Source organism: Mercurialis annua, linkage group LG6 (genome assembly GCF_937616625.2).
Source record: "Mercurialis annua linkage group LG6, ddMerAnnu1.2, whole genome shotgun sequence".
Taxonomy (NCBI): domain Eukaryota; kingdom Viridiplantae; phylum Streptophyta; class Magnoliopsida; order Malpighiales; family Euphorbiaceae; genus Mercurialis; species Mercurialis annua.
Genome location: NC_065575.1, coordinates 2,089,453 through 2,114,795, shown reverse-complemented (window position 1 = coordinate 2,114,795; position 25,343 = coordinate 2,089,453). Strand labels below are relative to the sequence as shown.

At 30.5% G+C, this 25,343-nt stretch overlaps 3 protein-coding genes across 3 annotated transcripts; all 3 read left to right on the top strand.

The window, feature by feature from the left end:
- The first annotated feature begins 2,004 nt into the window (after window positions 1-2,004).
- Window positions 2,005-4,091, top strand: LOC126653793 (uncharacterized). Its single transcript, XM_050347730.2, has 5 exons — window positions 2,005-2,114; window positions 2,196-2,234; window positions 2,310-2,354; window positions 2,654-2,954; window positions 3,846-4,091. The coding sequence occupies exons 1-4, from the start codon at window positions 2,085-2,087 to the stop codon at window positions 2,948-2,950; spliced, it is 411 nt and encodes a 136-aa protein (XP_050203687.1). The 5' UTR covers window positions 2,005-2,084; the 3' UTR covers window positions 2,951-2,954; window positions 3,846-4,091.
- Window positions 4,092-15,659: 11,568 nt separating this feature from the next.
- On the top strand, window positions 15,660-18,216 carry LOC126653664 (uncharacterized). Its single transcript, XM_050347602.1, has 5 exons — window positions 15,660-15,955; window positions 16,965-17,024; window positions 17,144-17,260; window positions 17,576-17,839; window positions 17,953-18,216. Exons 1-5 carry the CDS (start codon window positions 15,734-15,736, stop codon window positions 18,037-18,039), a joined length of 750 nt encoding a protein of 249 aa, XP_050203559.1. The 5' UTR covers window positions 15,660-15,733; the 3' UTR covers window positions 18,040-18,216.
- Window positions 18,217-18,724: 508 nt separating this feature from the next.
- Window positions 18,725-23,484, top strand: LOC126688054 (factor of DNA methylation 4-like). The gene is made up of 8 exons (XM_050382620.1): window positions 18,725-18,844; window positions 19,823-20,424; window positions 20,530-20,717; window positions 20,822-20,890; window positions 20,973-21,266; window positions 21,926-22,135; window positions 22,519-22,750; window positions 23,159-23,484. The coding sequence occupies exons 2-8, from the start codon at window positions 19,830-19,832 to the stop codon at window positions 23,161-23,163; spliced, it is 1,593 nt and encodes a 530-aa protein (XP_050238577.1). The 5' UTR covers window positions 18,725-18,844; window positions 19,823-19,829; the 3' UTR covers window positions 23,164-23,484.
- The last annotated feature ends 1,859 nt before the right edge of the window (window positions 23,485-25,343 follow it).

Genomic DNA, 25,343 nt, shown 5'->3' with positions numbered 1-25,343 from the left:
AATGAATTATTAATCATCATTAACTAAAATAGTGTAATATTACCAAAAATGATATGAGAATAATTTTTCTCATGAAAAGTTACCAAAAATGAGAAGTCATGTAACTAAAGTTTATAGAAAATAAAATATGATAATTTTTTTTTATCTAATGTAATGAAAAGTGAAATGTCATACCAATAAAATTATTAAAAGTAGATCGGTAAAATAATTGGTGTAAGGTAAAAAAATCACAATTACTTAACAATTAGCTAGTGTTATGTTAATAAAAGGAAAAACATAAAAATAATTTTCTTTATCAAATATAAATAAATAAAATTATAGCTATAAATTATTAAGTATTTTAATATATTACTACTAAAAATTAGTAAATTTATTAAAAAACTTTTTGTAATTCAATTTGTCTCAGCAAATTATTTTTAGTAGGAGATAAAAAATCACAAATAAAAATATAATTAGCATTTTAGCATTTTTTTATTGTGGTATTTTATAAATATAGATCAAAAAAGGAAAGATTTTTTTGTTATATTTATTGTCAAATTTAAATTTTTACCAATAAAGAAATGAAAAAGGAAAATCTATAAATTGTAATCAAAGCAATTAAAGTAAGATTCCTTTTAAGTAGATTATTGGTCAATTAATTTTGACAAATGAAAGAATTTTAAAGAAGAAAAAGGTGAGAACCAATCACATGTTGCCAAATGTCAATTTCTCAATCCATGGGAAAAAACGTCCTGCTTTATATATATATAGTAGATAGTAGATAGATGTGGCTAGTTATGATTTTTTGCAGCAATTACATATAAATATGGCTGGTTATGATTTCTTTTTCATCAACTTTCAATAGCTACTTGTGGCTAATTGTAAACTTTCAGCAATAAATGTGGGTAATTGTAAACTTTCAGCAACAATTATAAATATGTCTGATTGTGAACTTTCAGCAAGCTAATAATCACCAACGGTCCTCGACTTTTACCCCAAACTTCTTTAAACCCTCTATACTTTCAAAAACTTCCCTAAACCCCCCAATCTTTGTGGCGGCGTCATTCACGGCCCTTATGGACAAAAATACCCTTTATTTTTTTACGGCTGTAAATGTAAAAAAAAAAGACGGCGCCAGGTGTCCACTGACATATCACTAAATATCTCAAATAAAAAATTAACACCCAAAATACCCCTAAACACTCAATCAAATCGAACCACATCCAATCGAATCCAACCCACCCGGTCAATTTTTCAATCACCGTAGCCCGCCGCCACGCTCCACCACCGTCGGCCGCCGCCCTCCGGTCATCCGTTCTTGAAGGAACAGATTGTTCCTTCAAGAACAGAGATCTTAACCTTAAATTTATCCATATAAATATGATCTTAACCTTAAATTTATCCATATAAATATGATCTTAACCTTAAATTTATCAATTAATATTTAAATTATAAAATAATTAATTTTATTTAATTAATTTAGTAATTTTATGTTTTTGCTTTATGAAACTATAACTATTTTATTTCTATATTATTATAAATAATATAATCTGTAAACAGATTGTATGGATTGACTATTTATAACACGAGCCATTTATTTTATGTCATAAACGAGTTAACATAATTTCAGCACAAAACCCACTTTGTATCAATCTGAATTTGTCAATTTTATGTGTTAGGCAAATCTTTTGATATAACCCGTTTTTACACCCTAAACACCGAGGCAAGCTGATTAAAAAAAGAACAAATTATATTGAGGTCTTTGAGTTATAATATAATTAATAGTTTGATGTCTATTGTTTCAAAAATCTACTTAATGGTCCTTCAGTTTTAATTTCATTAACTAAGAGACTCTTTCGTTAATTTGAGAGACTAAATCGTTTAAACTAAAAGTGAGGTATCAAATCATTTAAAAATGAGGTATCAAATCGTCTAATAAATTTAAAAGTGGGAGACCAAACCGTTCACGAAATAAAGCTGGGGTACCAAACTAGTTTAACCCTCTACTATATTGCCGCAACCTTGTATAAGTTTAACCCTACATCAAACTATAGTTTAACCCTCTACTATATTGCCGTAACCTGTTGGAAGCAAGCTGGAAAACGATGTGCAGAAATACTACTAAATCACATAATGTTTGTAATTGTTAATTGTTAATTGTTGTTTTAATTGTTATTTATGGTCACTAATTCTTATTTTTTTGTTGAGTGTTACAGCGCTGGAGATGGTGTATGCGGGACCATCCTCTTCCTTACGTTGGTTTTCGTAATTTGATCTTTTAATTAATTTTCTGGCATTAAATCACCACTAATTCTTTTCTTCTTTTACAGTATTTCGAAGCAATCAAAAAGTTGAATGCGGCTGGTTGTCCATTTGTAAGTAACATCTCTCTTGATTATCTATTATATGAATCATAAATTATTGTAAACGGAATCACTATTTCATTCCGCACAACCAAACACGTTATGTTTGGCTTACAAAATAAGCGCGGAATGATATAGTTATTCCACATATAAAAAAATTATTCTTTATTTGTTCATAGAATAGCTATTAAGTTATGCAATTGATAATTTTTGTTTCATAATTTTATGGAATAAATAACCTTTTTAAACAGTAGATATATTAGCTATTATGTATTATAAATTGTTGTATTGATTGTTTGAACTTTGAATAGGATGTAGGACAATTTAGAAGTTGTATTTTAGAAGAAAGGATGAGATTTTTTGGAACTCATAACAATGAGGATGTGGAGCCTAGTTTAAAATCTGAAGCTTGTAAAGATGAGGAGGTGGTCGAGCCTAGTTTAAAATCTGAAGCTTGCAAAGATGAGGAAGTGGTCGACACTAGTTTAAAATTTTCAAGCTCCGATGCTAAACATATCCCGGCTACAATGCCGCCACAACGACAATTTATTCGACGATATGGGAGAGCTGCATCGGCAACAAAGCTTATAAGGTTCCTTCATATCTGAAAATGTTAGTATCTTATCAACTTTTTAGTTCTTTTTTTACACTTTGCAACATAATTAGCAACTATGTTACTTAATTCTAAATGCTTAGTACATTGAGAAAAGCGCTGGCCTTGCACGCCTAGGCACAAAGGCAAGGCGCCTTCAGTCAGGCTGTCGCATGGCTAGCTTTAGCGAGCTTTTGGCTCACTTGGGCCTGGATAAAGCGACAAAAAAGATGATTTTAGAAGTTTTGACTCCGAGTTAAGTTTGGAAGTTTTTTTGAAACATCCCATGTGATTTTACTAGGGATCCTATTTAGCCTAGATTAGCGGTTCATTTTGATATTTATTTTAAGTGACGGCTTGACTTGTGCAATAATTTGGCAGCCGAGGTTAAGGAAATTTTATTAGGGATTGTTAAACGCTTCAAGGATATTAAACAACTTGTCATTGTCAATCTATATGTGATTGTGGATTGGTTGAAATTGTTAACAAGTATCATGATCAAGACTTTGTGATAAAATTCCTTTAGAGACTAAATGAAGGTTTTGCAGTGATCAAGTCAAAAACATCACAAATTTTGTTAATGGAACCCTGTCTGAAATTAACCGTGCATTTTTTTTTTGTCAAATTAACCGTGCATTTAGTAGTTGATTTTCAGCTAGCTATTATTCTATTACTCGGGCAAAGTTTTTTGTTTTTGCGCCTTCCATCTCAGGGCGATATATGGCTATCTCATCTTAAATGCGCCTAATGCTTTTAACTAACTAATTGTTAAGGCAAACTACAATTATGTTTCTGCATTGCAATGTGTAATTATTTTGTTAATTAATTTTTCTACCATTTCAGGGTTCGATTGCATTGTTGGATTGAATATTATGATACTAATCTTAATTTTGCTTTCTACTTTGGTTTAGGATATGAAGAGCCAAATCTAGAAGGAGATGGTGAAAGAATTCTTCCATTCCAGCAAATAATGGATGTGTTTGGTTTATTTACGAAAGATTTACTAGCTACTTCTCACTATTGAAGCATTAAGTTTATTAGATTTTTTAAAAAAAATTAAGTCTGTTGAAGTTGATGTTTAGCGATTTTAAAAGGGATATTGGCAAAATGGATTCCAACGTTTCACCTATTTAGTGATTTAATCGCAATATTTAAAACGTTACAAAATAAATCATAACCTTTCCAATTTTTGCAAATTATATTCCAATTTCAATTTCCGGGTCATTTTTTATATATGTGGCAGCCGGAATTATCCTACCCCACACAATTAATGCCACATCACTTCAAAAAAAGTCCAACTCACTCCCCCAACTTTGCGCTTAATTTTAACAAATACAAAAATAGTATATTTCTTTTATTTATACCCTCTTCTACAACCACCAATAGCCTCCACAACCTCCCAACCGTCGAACCTCCTTCATACTGCCGGAAAATGTCTTTGTGGGTTACAAAGACGAAGAAGGATCTAGGTAACCCAAAAGAAGGACTATCTTCTTCATATGGGTTACCAGACGAAGAGTTACGAGAGGAAGAAGAATTTTTTGTCTTGGTTGTTAGAAATATTATATGTTTTTATGATTAAATAAAAATATAGAATATATGTGTCAAATAAACAATGTATTATGGCTTAATATGACACATTAGGTATTATGTGTCATGCATTTAAACTATTAATTTGACACCTATTTTGGTCCAATTAAATTAATAAAAAATTAATTAAGTAGATTAATCTCAACCATTGATTTGGTTACGTGATGGACGTACCGGATTGAATTGAAATATCTATACAAAGGATGGAAATTGGTCCTCTCTCTACCACACCAAAACACATCTCTAATTCCATCTAAGAGTGTGATTAAGAAATTACGGGTTAAGGGAGAGAAATCAATTTCTCGTTAATGGCTTCAAGCGATAATGCTCTTGGAAATTCTAGTAAGTCTTCTACAATATTTATTTACGGTATCATCAAATTATTTAATTTTAAAGATCCTTAGGTTTACGTTAATGATGTCTTGTTAATGCAAAATATAGCAAGTCGTATTATGCGGTTAATTACATTTAATTAAATTCTGTCTAAGAAGGTCGGTACTTAAGCGGTCCGCTTGTGACCCTCCGATCTTTTCTAGGGATTTCTCTACTGTAATTATATTTGACATAATACGTGACTCGTATAATTATTTGCATTATCTAACATTGGTAACCCATGCAAAACTGGATTTGCTTCTCTGGCAGCAAGAAAGTGTTCCAGCGGGAGAGGTGGTCTGGTGGAAGGGTGGATGGTGGTTCTAGAAGAGGGTAGAAATAATTTTTTTTTAAGTTATGTGAATAGTTGGGGGACTAAATTAAGCTTTTTTTAAAGTGATCTGGCTCTCTGGTAGTCAACATATGCAAAAATTGGCGGGAAATTGAAATCGGACTATAATTTGTAAAAATTAGAAAGATTATGATTTGTTTCGTAACGTTTTGAATGTTGGGATTAAATCACTAAAAAGATGAAACATTGAGATTTGTTTTGTCAATGTCCCAATTTAAAATTAGATAGTTTTAATAAAAAATAAAGAACAAATTTGCTCCATTTAGTTTCCTCTATTTTAGCGCTATATATATATATATATATATATATATATATATATATATATATATATATATATATATATATATATATATATATATATATATATATCTGTTTTTTAGTTTATTGTTGTGGATTCACTATAAAAAATACTAGAATTAGTAGCAAATATGTTTGCTGCTAATAGTGCTAAAGAAGCAACTAGAAATTAAGATGGATTCTAAAGAGAAAGATGAAGAAACAATTTCTTTAATTGAGGTAAAGAAATCCATTGAAATTGCACTAAGGTTGGCCGATAAATCGTTGCCTACAATGTTTCTTGAATTATTGAAGCTATAATAATCAAGAAAATGTTAACTATTTGTGATAATATTACTATGTGATAGTAATTCAAGAATCGCTTGAGCTTGAGGAAAATGAAGTAAGAATTGGTGAGTTAGAAAACGAGGTGATTATGAAAAATTCAAGAATAGCTGAGCTTGAGGAAAATGAAGTAAGAATTATTGGTGAGCTAGAGACAGATCTCTGAGGCAAATGTGCAAGAATCATCCAACGAGATAGAGAAAGAATTGCTGAGCTAGATTGTTTTTATTTTTTAAGTGTAAATCCTCAAAAAATACCAAATCTTTGAAAATTTTATCAGTTATGACCAAAACTTTCAAAATTTGCAAATATAATTCGTTTTGACAAATTATGTTTTTTTTATAGCCATTTTTGAATCGATTTGGTTTTTTTTTACTGTGATTAAACTTTTTATTATGATAAAACACGCTAATGTTTGATATTTTATTATGATTAAATCTTATATACAATGTTGTCATGTTGGAAAAAAAAATTAGTTTGATTCAAATTTGGCTATAAAATAAACATAATTTGGCAAAACGGGTTATATTTACAAATTTTGAAAGATTTGGTCATAACTGACAAAAATCTCAAAGATTTGGTATTTTTTGAGACCTAAATTCTGAGATACGCTATGGTTAAATTTTATGCTCAATAATTTTATTCTAATTTAAACAATTAATAATAATTTTAACCTAATTAAAATAGGCTGGTTAAGACTTAAAAGTCAAAACAAATTAGAAAAACCAATTGTGGTAGTATTACTAGTTTGGAAAAGAAGAGAACGATAATAAAAGTTGACTTAAAAATTGGAGCAAAAAATACTTTTTTTTTTATCAGATGTATTGGAACTTTAAATTACAGAGAAGATGAAGAGACATCATCATTAATACACTCTTGATCATTTTAAATTGCATGCATTGAACTTAGACCCTAGAAGCCCAAACATCTACCTCCTTCTCGTGCCTCTATAAATATATATCTTGACATTTTTATTTTCTTATTCTGTCAAAAGAGCATGGATAATTCCTGGGAAGTTTTATCTTGCTCAGAAGATGATGAATCAATGGTAAAATTAAATCTGTCTTATTCAAATTTCTTTAATCTCTTTCGTGAATATTCACATCAAACAGTATATATAGTGATTGTTTTTGTTCATTTTATCTTTGTAAAATGCAGATGGCCAAAGAGAAAAATCAAGAAACACTATCACTACTAGGGCTGGATCAAAATGTTGTAGAGAAACAAGAAAATCAAATGTTTGAGAAATTATCTTCGGAAATTTCATTGAAAATAGCTTGTGATTCAATGGTACCGCTATTTTTCTGATTTTTTTCTCTCTTAAGTCATAATATTTCTTTATAGAATATAAAATAATAATGTTTAATTATTTATATAGCAGAGAAAACGAGATTGTACGTGGGAGGCTGGAGAAATCTTTGGAAATTGCACTGAGATTGGCTGAAGATTCAATTGTATGTGTATAATATAATGTTTTTTTATTTTATTTTTGTAACCTAAGTTACTAATTCTGATTATATATTATATACATACACAACAGAAGGCAAGGGAAAAACTAGAAGAACGCCTACAGGAAATGGAGAAATCTTTGGATATTGCAATGCAATTGGTTGATGAATTTGTGGTATGTATTTTATTTTATTTTAAATGATTTCCTATATATTTAATTACTATGGTACGTACTAAATATGTTTATGTGTATTATGTAATTATTGTTTTAGAGGGAAAAAAAGAAATTTGAAGAAAACATTGGTGCCCTAGAGGAAGAGGTGGCAGCGAAACAAGCAAGAATCGGTGAACTTGAAGAACGAATCGGTGGGAAAGAGAAAAAGGGGGCTGTGAAACAAGCAAGAATCGGTGAACTCGGAGACCGAATCGTCGGGCTAGGAAAAGAGGTGGTTGTGAAGCAAGTAAGAATCAGTGAACTCGAAAACCAAATCGGTGGGCTAAAGGAAGAGATGACAATGAAACAAGCAAGAATCGTTGAACTCGAAAACCAATTCGGCGTGCTAGAGAAAAAGGTGGCTGTGAAACAAACAAGAATCTGTGAACTCGAAGACCAAATCGGTGGGCTAAAAGAAGAGATGACAGTGAAACAAGCAAGAATCAGTAAACTCGAAGACCGAATTGGCGTGCCGAATCGGTTGTTGAACCGATTAAACCGGGAACCAGCAGCTTTACCTGTTAGGGCACGGGGTCGGTTTTTAAAACAGTGATCAGATCAATGATAGTATAGTTTAGCTAGCGGGTAGCGATTTTCGCACTCCCTCGTTTATAATTGCACTCCAATTTTAACTGCAAATTACTTTGTTATCCCTTACTAAAAATCATTTATTTTCTAATATTTCAGATTACTTTAATTAATATTCTAACTAGTTTCAGTGCATTTGTTTTTGCCCAAAATGTTTTTGCCTAAAATTTCTTACTATCATTATATTTACAACAAAATACTAATTCATAAGCAAAAAATAACAATTATACTTCAATATGGAAAACTTTAATTTGAAAAATTTAATATTTAATTTTTATAGAGTTATTTAAAACTTTCTTATCATTCAGGTATTTTATAAATACTTGTGGTTTATTTATAAATTACACTCTTGGAATTGCTTTAAAAATTTAATGTAGATACTTACATTTATTTATACATAAAGAAAATCATACAAATTCATTTAGGTATTTTTTTATTAATAATTTATAACCCTATTACACTAGATCTATGGAATATAATGAATATAATATATAGGTAATATATTAAGTAATCTCATAAATATACGAGAACATATATAAAAATATGTGTTTTTAAAAAAAAATATATTACATTTTATTATACAAAGTAGTTAAATATATCATATAATATTATATATAAAGTATAAAAGGTGAATATTTTTTTTAGTTTTTTTACTAAATTGTCGATATTTTTCTAAAACAACACTTTAAAATAGATAGATAAATTAAAATCAAAAAAATAAATAGAGTTATTGAAAAATAAGAAGTTACTTAGAAGAATAATAATTTAAAATTAAAGAGCTCAAAAAATAAAGTGTTAAAAAATTTAAAAGTGAACAATTTTAGAATTCTAAAAAATGAAAGCCAAGTACTATCAAAAAATGAAGACAAGTGATTATTAAGGGCAACAAAGTCATTTATAAATTTAAAAAATGAAAGTGGAGTCCAATTATCAATTGGTGGAGTGCAAAAATCCCCACCCTTAGCTTAATTTTGTTTTTTAAGAAGACTTTAAATTTATAGTTATGTTTGGTTGTTGAGAAAGTGCAGGAAAACTTAAAATCTTAAAATAAAAGTAAATTAATCGGCAGTATATATAATACCAATGAATGTTAGTATTTGAATTTGAAACACCTTGAGACTCTTATAGAAGCTGAAACACCACTCTCTATTATGCCTATTATATTTTCAAAACATTCTTCTACTCTCTTCAATATAAATTCAATTAATAAGTTTCATAATATCCGAATTATACACCATAAGATAAGATTAAATTCTACAAATCTCCATGATAATCAAAGACGATTTCCAGGCAATTTAATACCGTACAACAGTTCGATATTTCACAATTTTTCTTTTTTCAATTTTGTCTGATGAATCAATCGTAACATTATGATATTCTTTTTTGTTTTGTTTTTTTTTTGAAACACATAATAATTTCATTAAGAACAATTAGAACATAATACATCCGAAATAAAATCTGGAGGTTGATTAACCCATAAATTTGGACCTGTCAAAGAAAAGCTTGCCCGAGCTAACAAATGGGCACAACTATTCACAGATCGTCTAACGCATGAAAAATAAATTTCAAAAATATCATTACATAAAGACCTACAATCTTCAATAATAATACCAAAACTTGAATCATCTTTCACATTGGCTGTTAGAGCAGTAAAAACAATCATGGAATCCATCTCAACACAAACATGTGACCAAGCTAATTTTTTAATCCAACTTAAAGCTTCTCTGACTCCCAAAGCTTCTGCAGTAGCAACATTAAAAAGACCATTCACAGATAAAGCTTGACCCGCAATAAACCCACCATGCCAATCTCTTGCAACCATTCCAAAACCAGTTTTATAATCACCATTTGAAAGACCTGCATCAACATTAACCTTTATGAAACCATGATTTGGAACTTGCCGTTTAACCAAACCATTTTCCTGTACTAAACCCACAAATTCAGAGCTGGACTCTTTTAAATTAGCATCTTTCCATATAAACAACTGGTTTCCTGCAAAATTAGCCACTTGTCTCGGACTATAGAATTTATTATTCCACACAATATCATTCCTCAATTTCCAAAGAGCCCAACACAAAATCAATGCTAACGAAACAGTATCATTATCAAGGTTTTGAAAAATCAAATGCAACCAATCCTGCAAATTAGTGACAGAATTGCAATCCAAGAGACAAATATAGGACCACGTTCTGACAGCAAATTGACACGAAACAAGAATATGAAATACTGTTTCTTCATGAGATTTACAAACTGGACATAAATTCAAAACTTGAACTCTTCTAGTTCTTAACATTTGTAATGTTGGCAAACAATTAGCTAAAGCTCTCCAAGCAAAGTCTTTAATTTTTGGAGGAACTTTACAATGCCAAATTTTCATCCACACAGAACTATTCACATTACTTAGACTATTCCAAAACTGAGCCATACTTGCCCGATAACAACTTCTGACTGAGAAACATCCCTTAGAGTCATGTCTCCAAATACACTGATCATGAACGTCTCTTGAAGTTAAAGGAATGTTTAAAATCAAATTGCGATCCCTAACATTAAACAGGTTATTCAAAATATCAACATCCCACCTTCTAGGAGAAAAACACATAAGATTTGACACTGAAATGGACTCCATTCCCGGAATAACCTCCGAATTAGGATACGGATTAAGAGGGTCAGGAAGCCAAGGAGACTTCCAAACCGATACAGAGGTACCTGTACCAACTCTAACTCTACAACCATCCTTCAATAAATTTTGAGTACCATGAATACTACGCCAAATCAAACTTGGGTTAGAACCCAAAGAAGCGTTTAAGAAATCAGAATTTGGATAGTATCTCGCTTTCAATAATTTAGAAACAAGAGTGTCGGGTTTTGAAATAAGTCTCCAAGCTTGCTTATTCAATAAGGCCAAGTTAAAATTGTGCAACTTTTTAAAACCCATACCTCCAGCAGGTTTTGGAATACATAGACGATCCCAAGCCATCCAATTAATACCTTTATTACCCCTACGGCCCGAGCCCCACCAGAAACTATTCATCATTTTCTCAATAGCATCACACAAATCTAGCGGTAACATAAAAACACTCATGGCAAAATTAGGCATAGATTGAGCAATAGATTTGAGAAGAATTTCTTTACCCGCACGTGAAATGAACTTGCCTTTCCATCCTTGAATTTTCTGCCAAACTCTGTCTTTAATGAAAGAAAAGATCTCCTTTTTATTTCTACCCACAAAAGCAGGCAGCCCCAGATATCTGTTGTGACCTCCATTAGTTCCAATTTGAAAAATTTGTTGGAGATAATGTTGAACTTTAGTTTGGACATTTGGACTGAACTGAACTGAATAGAAGACTTGTCAAAATTGATTGCCTGCCCTGAAGCTTGCCGATAAATCTCAAGAATATGTAATATTTCACCACACTCCACTGCATTCGCCTTAAAGAACAAAAGACTATCATCTGCGAAGAAAAGGTGACTCACAATCGGAGCAGAACGAGAGATTTTCATACCATGAATAGCACCAATTTCCAGCTTATAACGCAACACAACAGAGAGGCCTTCAGAACAAATGATAAATAAATAAGGGGACAGAGGATCACCTTGACGAAGACCACGATGAGGAATAATTGGGCCAATATCACCACCTTCAACTCTAATATCAAAAGAGACTGTAGTAACACACATTCTAATGAGTTCAATCCACCTAGCACGAAACCCCAAAGCCAACATCATCTCAAAAAGAAAATTCCACTCTAGCCTATCATACGCCTTACTAATGTCAATTTTCAAGATAGCATAACCCGTAATTCCCTGACGCTTACGTCTCAAATAATGCATGCACTCATATGCAACCATAATATTATCAGTAATCATACGACCCGGAACAAAAGCACATTGGGATTCAGAGATGATAAATGGCAGAATAGCTTTTAGACGATTAGCAAGCACTTTGGAAACGAGTTTATACATCACATTGCACAAAGAAATCGGTCTAAGATCTGACATGAACTCGTAATTCTTTTTTTTTTGGAATTAAGACAATAGTAGTACGATTCAAAGCAGGAGGCAGCGAACAATTATTCAAATAATCCAGACATTCTTTAGTAATATCAGCACCAATAAAACTCCAACAACGTTGATAAAAAGAGGGGTTCATACCATCCGGTCCTGGGGATTTATCAGGATGCATAGCAAACAAAGCGTCTTTAACTTCCCGAGCAGTAAAAGGGGCAAGCAATAAATTATTATGTTCATCAGACACTAATGATAATGATATTCTTTTTTGTTAAATTATATTTATGGCATTCTTTTTCTTGAATTCAATTAATTTTACGTAGCCAACGAGTTATAGCTCAAATGTTTAATTTGCTACAAATGCTCCCCTCTCCAATTATCAAAAAACAAAATTGTTAATTTTACGTAAATTACAGAGGGAAAGGGAGAATTATGAAGAAATAATAGAGGGACTTGAAAAGTAGGTTTCTGAAAAATTGATAAATCTTCGGATATATCTCAAAAATTGGAGTTGATTGTAGTTTTTTTTTCATGATTTTGGTGCTTTCTACTATTTTCCTAATTCACACTCAAATACTCAGGTGCGTACTCATTATTAACCTTCTTAATTAGAACTATTATTTTTGTGATTCTATTTCCTAAACCTGAAAGCCTAAATATTTTTAAACCCTAAAACCGAACTAACCGCTACCGAATGCTCAAAATTGGTCTTATCGAAAATTATTGCTGGAGTTTTGAGTTTAGGCTAATGGACAAGTTGAAAATTTTCTAGAGAGGTGAGCATTGGGTTGGTTAACCCTAAAACCGAACTAACCGCTACCGATTGCTCAAAATTGGTCTGATCGAAAATTAAACAAAAATTGAAACCGAATTGACCAAAACAAATTAGAACCGAACCATATTAGTCAGTAATTCAATTACATTGCTTAAACACCAAAAATAGCAAATAGCAAATAGCAAATGTTCAGCTCAGGTACTTTACATAATTCAAATAAGAAAAATAGGTCATGCGTCCCCTAAATTTATGACACAGGATCATTTAATCTAATTTGTACTTTTTAAGCAACTAACCCTAAAATTCTTCATTTTTAGGTCAAATTATCCGATAATTTATATATTTATTGCAAAAAATAGATTTAGGATAATTTTATCACAACGATTACGAAATTTTCTAGTTTCTCTTTTGCTTCCCCACCTCCGTTTCGTATTTTACGTGTTTTAAAATACCATTATGGAATAATTTGACCCAAAATAAAGAGTTTTAAGGTTAGTTGTTTAAAAAATATAAATTGAATTTAATGATTCCGTTAATCATTCTTGCTTTAAAAATAATGAGATTTAATTATTGAGAAGCGCATGGTCTAGGCAAGTAAGATAGCTTTGTCTGTTGTCTTTTGCAGGATGAGCAAGATGTCCAACCGAAATAACCGACGACTTTTGGTCGGTTCGATTTTTGGAATTTCAAATTTTGGTTCTCGGTTATTGGAGAAATCTTTGGAATTTTCACTCAACAAGGCTTATCAATCAACGGTACATTATGAAACTCGATAGATACCTATTTTCAGCCTTTTTTTGGTTAATTGCAAATAAGTACCTAATGTCAATCACGACTTTTAAATTTTGACAAATTGATTGTTAATCTTTATAATTTTTGCAATTCAATGCATAAAACAAGTTGGCGGTGACATGGTATGCGGGAATAAAACTGAAATAGTGATGTTTTACCGTACAATTTCACTGTGAATTGATTTTATGCTTTGAATTGTAAAAATGATAAAAGTTAATGATTAATTTGTCAAAATTTAAAAGTCGCGATTTAATTGCTAAAGACGTCAAATGTCGAACACATATTCGCAGTTAACTCTTTTAATTTCCTTTTTGTTGTTACTTTTTAACGCATAATTAAACACAACAGATAGCAAAGGAGAAACAAGATGAGATAAATATGAGGATAGAACAAGAAGTTTCTACAAAACAAGCAAGAATTCTTGAGCTAGAGAAACAACTTAAAATTATGACGGTTTCTGAAAAATTGGAAACAAAATCAGTTTCCGATTTAAAGATTACTGTGGACGAAAATGAAAAAGATAAAGAAACAATTTCTTTAATTGATCACTTACATTCCAAAATTTGGTCTATTTTTTTTTTCCTTTTTATTACTAACAAACAATGAGAGGTTCAAATATGAAAATTTCAATATCTATTAGGTTTAGCTACAAATTAATGTTTTTAACTTTTAAATATTATGATGAGTGTATTGCCGAGTGAATTTCTTTCTCATTTTGAATTGAGTTGTTATTTTATTAATTATTTTTCTTATTAGTTAACGTTTAAATGTTTAAATTCTTATTAGCTCAACTTAATATATATAAATTGTCTCAATTCAACTCTTTTTTCCGAAACTATAATTGGCCAGCATACAATTTCCAAAATCTACTTAAACATTAACGGTTTTGATCGTGTGACTTGAAAAAGAAAGAACAATATTCTCAAAAAAAAATTAAAAAATATTGACATTAGCCAATTTTTTAATTCAATTTTCAGTTTAAGTTCGGTTAATCAATTTGATCGTCTTTTTCCTCACTTGATTCTAAAGTCCAATTCACATTATCAACATAAACTAAAAAAAATGTCTAATAGCAAAATAAAGTCAAACACTTACAGGTTGTTGCCATTTTATTTAAAAAAATTAACTTTTATAATAATGTCCTAATAATTTCAATATTTCGTTGCAATTATAGCCCTTTTTTTATCAATTTAATTTATTTATCTTTCACTTCAATACCTATTAGTTGTATATAGATTTTCTGGTCATATTTAACTTCAAATTTATTTTTCTCTTCATCTGTCAAAAACGTTAGAGAATTTAGAATTAAATTTTAACATTATTTTTTATATGTTTTTTAATATTACAAGTTAAAATTTTGAAATTATAAAAAAAGAATTTTCTATGTAGTAATTTATAAATTCAACTAAAAATTGGAACAATTAAATTGATTAGAAAAAAATTTAGCTAGACTTATGACGAAATAATGAAATCGGATATTATTACAAAACGTAAAAAAATTAAATAAAATTAAACTTGCAAAAGTTTAAGTTTAATTTTTTTTCTTTAGGATAGTTTGGTAAAGAAAAGTATAATACTGAATGCTTACCTCAAAAAACGGTATACATATTTTGGAACTATAAATTCAAGGGAAGATGAACAATGAATGAAATTTGACTCTTCAAGAGAAGCCGAAGCATCTCTTTCTTTCTACTGAAGTACTCCCTCCGTCCCACTTTAGAAGTCTCATTTGACTTTACACACAGATTAAGAAAACATTAATTATTCTTGTCTTTTCATGTTTTTTCATGTTTTGCCCCTATTAATGATAGTGGAATTTTCCATAAAACTCTTTTAAGATAACTAAAATAAGGGTAAAATGGGGTATTCAATGGAAAAGTATTCTAAAAATAGTAATGGGACTTTTTAAATGGGACATCCCAAAATAGAATATGAGACTTCTTAAACGGGACGGAGGGAGTATATATATAGTAGTATATACTTATCTCAATCTTCACAATTTTATGTTTCATTACGGTATCAAACGAGTATTAATTAGATGGAGATTAAAGGAATAGTGGCACTAGAGAGGAAACTTGTTGAGAAACAACAAGAAATTAATAAATATTTGAAAACAATAGTGGGACTTGAGAAGAAACTTGTTGAGATACGACAAGAAATGGATAATTCTTTGGAGATTTCATTGAAATTGGTGTTGATTGTAGTTTTTTTCCTGATGGTGCTGCTTTGTCCAATTTTCTTACTTCTCACTTTTAGCCAGGTATTCTTAATTTTGCATTCTGTTTCACTATTGTTTCTTCTAGGTTTCAGAATTGCTAAATGCATGTGGGGTTAAATTATTTTGCTGTTGCCGAACTATAAACTTTTTGCATTTCGGTAATCAACGTTTCATTTGTTACGTTCAGATAATAAAACTTTTATTCTTGTTATAACGTGATATTACTCATTCGTTTAAGGTGAAGTTTTACTTATTGTGTGGTAATAGAAAATTATTTGCTATTCCAACTTTTCCATAAAAGAATTTCACATAAACAAAATTAAACTAGAATTAAATCATTAATGATAGGGTTAATTAAGTAATTTTTCTAATACTATCTATGTATTCAATACATGTAAGTTGATGTGGCAAAGTTGGATTTGCATGCAAGCAAAACTCTGCCTGAAATTAAAGAGTAACCTAACCTCCGGTTATTACGAAAATAAAAGTTAGTGTTACCAAAATATAACGAATAAAACATCGATTATTTATAGTTCGATAGCTGCAAAAATAAATTTTTATACGTGGATCCGAAAGTAAGTTTAGGCTGAAGTCATTTTTCTTGAGTTTGCATTGTCATTTTTAAGTTAAAATCATCTGAAGTTGTCTCAATTATTAGTGGAGTTCTCTCATTATAATTTCAAACAGAGGGTCATTGCAGTCCCTATATTTGTGTGCCATATCAATTAAAAACTCACACTTAATTCCTTTAATCAATAAAGGACAATATTAACTATTTTTAGGTCAATCAACTCCCAAATTATACAAAATGAAAGAGTTCATGGATCATGATGCCCAATTTATGATTAATTGTCTTAAAATTAGAGAATATTTTGCCTCATTTACCTAAAATAAGAATGTAGTTTTATTTGAGTAAAAGGCAAAATATGAGTTAATTGACCTTGATGTATAAATTTAAGTACCGCAACAACCCTTTGTTCTTATAATTTCTCTCCATTTACTGCACAACAGTTCAATATTTCCAATCCTATTTTTTTATGTTGTTTTGTAGTGTGAAAAGGGTATGGAGAAATCTTTGGATATTTTATTGAGATTTGGTGATGAATCAATTGTAAGTTTTTACTTTTTTTAGCATTTTGCAAGTTGTTACTTTTTCAGTTACTTATGATACATATATATTAATTTTGATACTCTTTTGCTTAAATTCCATCAATTTTGTATAAATTTCAGAGGAATATAGAGAAATCTGAAGAAATAATAATGGGACTAGAGAAGAAACTTGTTGAGAAACAACAAGAAATGGAGAAATCTTCAGAAATTTCACTCAAATTTGCTTATCAATCAATGGTACATGATGAAATTAAATAATTTTCAGCCTTTTGGGCTAATTACAAATAAATGTCCAACATTTAGCGCCTTTTTAATTTTTACAATTCGATGTATAAAATCAATTGGTGGTGAAAATATGCTGATGTGCACACTAGAATACTACCGAAACGACAATATTTTATTACACAAAATGTAAAAGTCACCATTTATATGTGCTAAACATTGAGAATTTATTTGCATTTAATCTTTTAATATTTTTTAAGTTGATAAGCAGTGTTGTGATGCCCCGTCGTTTTATTGAACTTTTTAATTAACTATTCCTGAACACAACAGTTGGCAAAGGAGAAACAAGAGAAGATAAATATGGAGCTAGAACAAGAAGTTTATGCAAACCAAGCACGAATTCTTGAACTAGAGAAACAACTCGGAATTATGACGGTTTCGGGCTCCGATTTAGTTCCTGAAAAATCAGTTTCTGATTTAAAGAATAATAATGTGGATGAAGATGAGAAAGATCTTGAAGAAACAAGTTCTTTACTTGATCGGATAATTAAGAAAGGTATTGAAATTGTGCTAAGATTGGCCGATAAAGTAATGGTACGTAATTAATAATTATTAATGTATCTTGAATTCTTTGAAGCTTTCTATTTATATATAAATCAAGAAAATGTTAATTAATTACTTGTGATTATTATTTTTATATATTACAGAAGGCAAAGAATAAAGGAGAAGAGCTTTTAAAGGATATAGCAAGAATTGTGCAACAAGTGATAAAAAGAATTGCTAAAATGAAATGAAATGGAAGATTATGATATGTGGATGAGGGAATAAGTATTTTTAAATTAATTACTAAGATAGCTATTTAATCTTGCATGTTGGTATGGGATAATTTTTCTTGGCTAAACTCATTTTGAGGTTCTTGTCTATTCGGTTTTTAATTATCCGGTCACTAGTATTCTAATTATATTTTTGTAGTCCCTTGACTTTTATTTTTTTTGCAATAAGGTGCTTTTTTAAATGTTTGTTTGTAGAGTGATTTAACACATCTAATTTAAAAAAGAATCCAATTGCAGAATATATTACATAGAATATATAGGACTTTAATTAATTATCTATTTTTAAATACAATTATAGCTTCTAGAGATGATTTAAAGAGAAACAAGCCAATTATCCAAAATAAAAAAAATTATATGAAACTAAATAAAATATTTCTTCAATTAATTACATTACGTTAATATTCAGAAATTTTTTCAGTACATTCATACATTCCGTTATATTCTAAAAACATATTTTATTTTTATAATTTATGTAATAATTGGAGTTTTGTATATATTATGTTATCTATTTTAATCTTTAAATTGGAATTCTAATTTGCTGTTAAATAAAAAACATGAACCAATAACAAAACAGAGCGAGTCGGATTGAAGATTAATAGTGTACTATTCTTATTTTAGTGCTCAAAACGACATCGCTTTAGGAGAATTTCTCACACTTTTGCTCTAGAATATTTTGCCTCACACACACACTATTGTTTCTTGTTTGTTTATATTACTTGCAGAAAAAGCACCCCATTTTACACTCTCATTTCTTACTCATTCACAGGTATTAGCTCCAAAATTTGTGTTTATGTTTCTGGGTTTCTTTTATAATGTCCAAAGTTTCATTCTTTTTCATTTCTTTTTCAAAATGAAGCATAAAGTTTGAAGCTTTGCATTTTTTCTTCAGTTGGGTTGTTCTTCATTTTCTGTTAGCTTGTATGTTATATATGTGTTTACTTTGTCAAGTTTTGTTCTTTTTCATTTTATGTTAGCTTTTTAATATTTGTAAGGTGTAAGCTTTATAGTATAACTCTGTTTATATGGCTAAAAAACTCTGTTTATATGTTTTAATGAGGTTTTTTAATCTTTGTAAGTTGTTTTTATTTGGATGAACTTGGTTTTGCTGTTTGTTGATGTTCCAGGCCATAAAAAAATGGACTTTAAATCATTAAACTCTTATTTTGATGAAGTTTTTGATGATTTAGGCATATTGGGTAGCTTGGTTTTGTGTATTATTCTCTCAACTGATTGAGTATTGGGTGATATATTTTTGGTTATGTTGTTTTTGGAGCCTTGTTTTTCAGTGACAGGTTCAGTTTTTCTATTACTGTTTAAAAAATGTCTTAAATAATAAGAGAATATAATAATAATAACAAAAGGGTGTTAAAATAGAAATAGAGTTATTAAATTAGACCTGATTCCACATAAGTTGAGTTTTTTTTAGCTTGTGTATAATTGGCCTAATTGTACCATTTTTGAACTAAGGCCCAATTACATGTGACCCATTATAGATTATATAGCATAAAATGTGTTCATGCAACTGTATTTATTTGATGAACATTTTCACAAATTTTCAGTAAAGGATTTAGTAAAGAATAACAAAATGAACATCTGCATAAGGCTCACATTAACTTGCTTTTGTAGATTTAGTTTTGTATCTGAAGCATATATACATGAGAATTATAGCCTGTTGTAACACTATCTTTTTTTTGTGCTTCACTTGTTTAAAATGTAGCATTAATGTTATGTTGTTGTATTTCAGCTTCGAAATGTCGCAACAAGGAGAAAGCGATGATCAGTTGTTTGTTTGGCCTTGGGTCGGAATTGTTGCTAACATTCCGACCAGGGTGCAAGGCGGTCGTCGTGTCGGTGAGAGTGGTTCCAAACTTAGGAATGAGCTGACCAGAAGGGGATATGAACCGGTCAGGGCGAATCCATTATGGAATTACCATGGTCATTCGGGGTTTGCAATTGTAGAGTTCAACAGAAGTTGGGATGGATTCAAGAATGCAATCACATTTGAGAAAGACTTTGAGTTTAATCATTGTGGCAGAGAGGATTATTTTAATCTTACTCATGCATATAGAGGTGATAGGTTATTCGGATGGGTTGCAAGAGCTCAAGATTATCACTCGAAAGGTATTGTTGGAGAGAATCTGAGAAAGAACGGAGATTTAAAAAGCGTTTCGGGCAAAGAAGCTGAGGATAAGAGGAAGGATTTGACATTGGTTTCGAGTTTGAGTAGTACTCTACAAATGAAGGACAATCGTCTTAAAGAAATGGAGATTAAATATTCGGAGACTACTTCATGTTTAAATAAGCAAGTTGAAGAGAAGGATGCTATAGTCTTAGCTTATAATGAAGGTGTAATCTTGTTTTTGTGCACTTGCTACTTTGCTAACTAGGCTGCAATCTGAAATACTTATTTGTTTTTACTTTTGTTGTGATTTTGTACGTGTTGATCTTCAGAAATCCAAAAGATGCAGAAGGTCACACGTGCTCAGTTCGCGGAGATTTCTTCAGAACATCAGAAGGCTAGGAGCTGTCTCGAAGCTCAAAGAGTAGAACTGGAGAAACGCGAGAAGGAACTACAGCAGCGCGAGTTTCAGAATGACATTGACAATGAGAAAAATAAGCTTGAACACGAAAAGAAAATGGTACAATGCGTTTAGTTCAAATGAATTCCATTCAATGTCGAATTAATTACTCAATACATTTATTTACACACGTCTAACTTGAGCAGAGTTTTCGTGCTTTTTAGAATGAGATGGCGATTCTGGAGCAGAAAAAGGCAGATGAAAGTATGCTAAAGCTAGCAGAGGAACAACAGGTGAAATTTCTTCACTAGTTTCCTTAATTCTCCACTTATTCTTCACTCGTTATTATATATGTTTGATTAATCATCAATGCAGACTGAAAAAGAGAAACTTCGCAAGAAAATTCTTGATTTGGAAAAGAAACTTGATGCTAAACAAGCTTTGGAGTTGGAGATAGAGCGAATGAAGGGTGCTTTACAAGTAATGAAGCATATGGAGGGTGAGGATGATGAAAACGTGCATGGCAAGGAAAAGATGGATCATCTTCTGCAAAAGTTGAAGGATAAGGAAGAAGAACTTGATATGTTGGAATCTGTTAATCAAGCTCTTACTGTCAAAGAGCGGATAAACAATGATGTTTTGCAAGAAGCTCGCAAGGAAGTACTAACTGTGAGTATCAAGATTCTTAACTATATAATCTCTTGGCTGCCATTTTTAGTTCAAGTATGATAGGAAACTGCCATCACAATCACATAGCATCTTGGTGCCATAATTGTACGAATTCGCGTCTCGATTGGTACGGTTCAATACGATTCATCACCAAAAGATTTTGTATCTCAGAAGGATCCATAAATTGATAAAATCGGTATTTAATTTATGAAATCGGTAGTGAATCATAACGAATTGTTGAATCATATGATTCATCCGATTTTAAAAAGAGAGAAAATTCAAATATTAGAAAAGAATAAATGACGAAATAACCGCATAAATCTTGCCGTTTCATATATCATAAATCAATAGAGGAAAAAAATGAAAAGAAACTTATAGTTACATGCCTTCCGAGCACTTTTACTAAAAAAAGTACCTTAATTTTATTTGTTAGGATTTTATCTTTTTTGTGTTTAATATTTATATAGTTCAAATCTAGGAATACATGAAATGTTGTACATAATTTATGCAAGTACATATATTTTAACTAATACTCTAAATATAAACAGAATCTTACGATGCGATTCTTGATTCTCGGTTCACTAATCGAATATTTCAATGCTCGGTTCGAAACTCAATTCTACAACTATGTTGCTAAGTCTAAATTTCTTGATTGTTAGGGTTTAAGGGAGGATCGTCGAGCCAATATTAGCATCAAGAGAATGGGACAGCTCGATAGTACACCATTCCATGCTGCAGTCAAGAAAAAGTTTCCTTATCAAGACACTGGTCTGAAATCAGCAGAGCTATGCTCACTATGGGATGAGTACCTGAGAGACCCGAGCTGGCATCCATTTAAGGTCATCACTGATGAAGCTGGAAACTCCAAGGTAAGCAAGTTAATTACCGAGTCGAGTTCGAGCATCAAGATACTCGACTTGATAACCTCACGAGCCTAATCAAACTTTAATCAGTTTACTTCTTATCATTCATAATTATACATATAATCGAGTCAATTCAAGTTCGAACTTAATCATTTATCGAGTTCGAACTCGAGCTCCTCAAATGAAACTTGACCGAGTTTGAGTCAAGTTTCAAGCCTCAAATTTTAGAGTCAAGTCGAGTTCAAATTTGACAAAATTCCGACTTGACTCGATTACACCCCTCATTCAGGTGGTATGTGCTTCATATGCAATGAAGCTTGTTGCTTTAAGCTTATCTTTTATACCATTTTACTTGTAATGTACTACTGATTTTCACTCTGGATATGCAGGAGATAATCAATGAAGATGATAAAAAACTGAAGTGTCTTATGAACGAACTTGGTGGTGAAGTTTGCAATGCTGTGATCAAAGCTTTGAGAGAAATTAATGAGTATAATCCAAGTGGAAGATACATAGTATCAGAGATGTGGAATTATAAGGCAAATCGAAAGGCATCGCTTAAGGAAGGAGTTGAATATTTATTGATGCAGTGGAAGAACCAGAGTCGAAAAAGAGCCTTCAGTATGTACATTTCCTTAGCTTTGTGTCATTTAGTGTTTTAAAAACATGACCATACTGGCTGGTTGGACCGGTTCAATCCAAATCCGGAAGTTGATCCGATCGGAGGAGGTCGAGACCAAAAATCCCGGTCCAATCAGAGTTGGACTGGTTTTTTCCAATCTGAACGGAGTTTGGACTGGTCTAATCTGTAAAAAATTGATTTTTTAATAAAAATATATAAAAAGGACAGACCCGTTGGACCAGCCGGTTGAAACGGTCGGACTGATTTAATCATGAACTAATGACTCATCTGGTTTGGTTTTTTAAAAACAATGATCTCATAATGTCATGGCACCTTTTTTAGTATTTTTCTTATTTGTCTTTAGAGTGAATTTAGTGTTTTGTTCATCCATAAAATTTGGTTTACAGGTTGAAATATAATTGCAGTATGATCATGAGCCATCAACTGGTAGAGTGGAAGATAAAGATACTGAGTTTATTGAGTTGCAGATACTTAGTTTATTGAGTTGCAGAGTCCATTGAGTTGCAGACGCTGAGTTTATCGAGTCCATTGAGTTGCAGACGCTGAGTTTATCGAGTCCATTGAGTTGCAGACGCTGAGTTTATCGAGTCCATTGAGTTTATTGAGTTGCACATTATGAATCACTACTATTACTTGCAGGGTCTGATTAGCTATATGACTAAATTCTGCTCTTGTTAAATTATTTTGCTAATTAGTGAATGTTCTACACCAATACTTGCGTGTGCAAAACCGAACCAAGCCCAGATAATCGAACCAAACAAACAAGTTTGGTTTGATTCATTTGAAATTTCAAAGTTTTAGATATTCAAGTTGGTTGTAAGAACAAACAATTGATTTAATTTTGGTACAAATAGAACTGATTTAAAAAATCAATTGAAAATGACTAGTTCAGATTTGATTTGATTTGATAATAATTTAAAATTAATTCGGTTTGATTTGAAACTAGTCATAGGCTCATAGCAAGTTCTACAAGTTTTAAGTTAAAATTAGCAGAGTAAGAGTACCTAGCATCAAAACATATATTGTCAAGTGATATTTATGGAATTGAATTGAGAATTTGACTTGATTAATCTCATAATTGCATAAATATCTTGATACATACCATTGTCATTCACATTTTATATCTCATTTAGCAACTATGTATTCAAAGAATATGATCCTGTGCAATTGGTGTATCCTACATATTTAAAGGCAAAACCTAATTAACAACGAGTAATTAACAATGTTGGTTCATGATTAGGGGATATGTGCATGGGTTCTCCACGATAAAGTTGTAATTAATTGAGAATCAGAAAAATCATATGTTACTCAAAACTGATTTTTAGAAATATATTATTTAAGTATCTTTAAAATATATAGTTTTTTTTTAAAAAGAAAATGTAATTAATTGAAGAATAAGAAAAGTCGGATGACATTTAAAACTGACTTTTAAAAATATGAAAAGTTAAAAAAATATTAAATTGTCTTTAAATAAATACTAGCTTTTTATAAATAACTTTATTGTTATTAAAGAATAATAAAATTAGTCCTTATATTTTTAAAATGTGTTTAATAAAAAAACGAACAAAACGGCACCGTTTTAATGATAGGGATGAGCTTTACCACAGGTTGGACAATATGACACTGTCTGATGCCACATAAGCAAATTGAAGTTGGAATACACATGTATCATTATTGCAAAAATTAGATAGTTGGTGTATTTTTAAGACAAAATTAAAAATTCGTGTCAAATATCAAAAACACGCGAAAGTTCGTGATTTTGAAACATTTAAGCCTTTTAAAATTTAATATAGTATTCATATTTTTAAAAAATAATATTAATATATTTAGAATTTATATATAATAAATACATATTATATATAAAAATAAAAATATAAATTAATTGTGTTATCTATCTATCTATCTATCTATCTATAACTATCTTATATGTGGGAAGGGGGGGGGACAGGCAAAATTACGAGAATAGACTTCATTAAGGGTATAATTATTATTAAAAAATAAAGTTAATAGAAGTTAAGTGCAAGGATAATTCTAACAAAATAAGTTTATTAGAAGATATTATCGATATAGAAAATTTAAATATTAAATAATAAGAGTTTAATTTTGATAGGAATTTAGTTGTGATAAGAAAATACTAACTAAATAGAAAAGTTATTTTGATTAAATAGAAGTCTACTTTAAATAGAATTTTTCTTGAAGTCTTTGATTTTTATTAATTTAGTGAAACTATATATATACACAAAAAATAGTAAAAATTAAAAGAGCTATACAATATTTTTTACGGGTGATATCTACAAACAACCGTATTAGAGTTTGTTCATATTTTTATAGCTAAATTCTACATCAATTAGAAGCTAGGTGGAGTGGAGCTAAGGGGCGGGTACCGCAGGTTTATTTCCACAGTCCTCTAAATATTTACGAGCTTCAAGTTGGTTGGCATGTTCAATTTACACCTTATATTGTCAGCTCTAAATTAATAGCCAATAAATTTTTGGCTCTGATATCATTTAAATTGCTGTGGGTATTTTAATTAGACTTGCCATAGCTATACTCCATTTTTTATATTCAATT

Bases quoted from the DNA above. Each gene is read 5' to 3' on its own strand.
- LOC126688054 (XM_050382620.1), top strand. From the start codon at position 19,830: ATGTCGCAACAAGGAGAAAGCGATGATCAGTTGTTTGTTTGGCCTTGG. The intron at 20,425-20,529 runs GTGTAATCTTGT...GTTGATCTTCAG, and splicing joins AGTCTTAGCTTATAATGAAG to AAATCCAAAAGATGCAGAAG. The intron at 20,718-20,821 runs GTACAATGCGTT...CGTGCTTTTTAG, and splicing joins TTGAACACGAAAAGAAAATG to AATGAGATGGCGATTCTGGA.
- LOC126653793 (XM_050347730.2), top strand. From the start codon at position 2,085: ATGTGCAGAAATACTACTAAATCACATAAT. The intron at 2,115-2,195 runs GTTTGTAATTGT...TGAGTGTTACAG, and splicing joins ATACTACTAAATCACATAAT to CGCTGGAGATGGTGTATGCG. The intron at 2,355-2,653 runs GTAAGTAACATC...AACTTTGAATAG, and splicing joins ATGCGGCTGGTTGTCCATTT to GATGTAGGACAATTTAGAAG.
- LOC126653664 (XM_050347602.1), top strand. From the start codon at position 15,734: ATGGAGATTAAAGGAATAGTGGCACTAGAGAGGAAACTTGTTGAGAAA. The intron at 15,956-16,964 runs GTATTCTTAATT...GTTGTTTTGTAG, and splicing joins TACTTCTCACTTTTAGCCAG to TGTGAAAAGGGTATGGAGAA. The intron at 17,261-17,575 runs GTACATGATGAA...TGAACACAACAG, and splicing joins AATTTGCTTATCAATCAATG to TTGGCAAAGGAGAAACAAGA.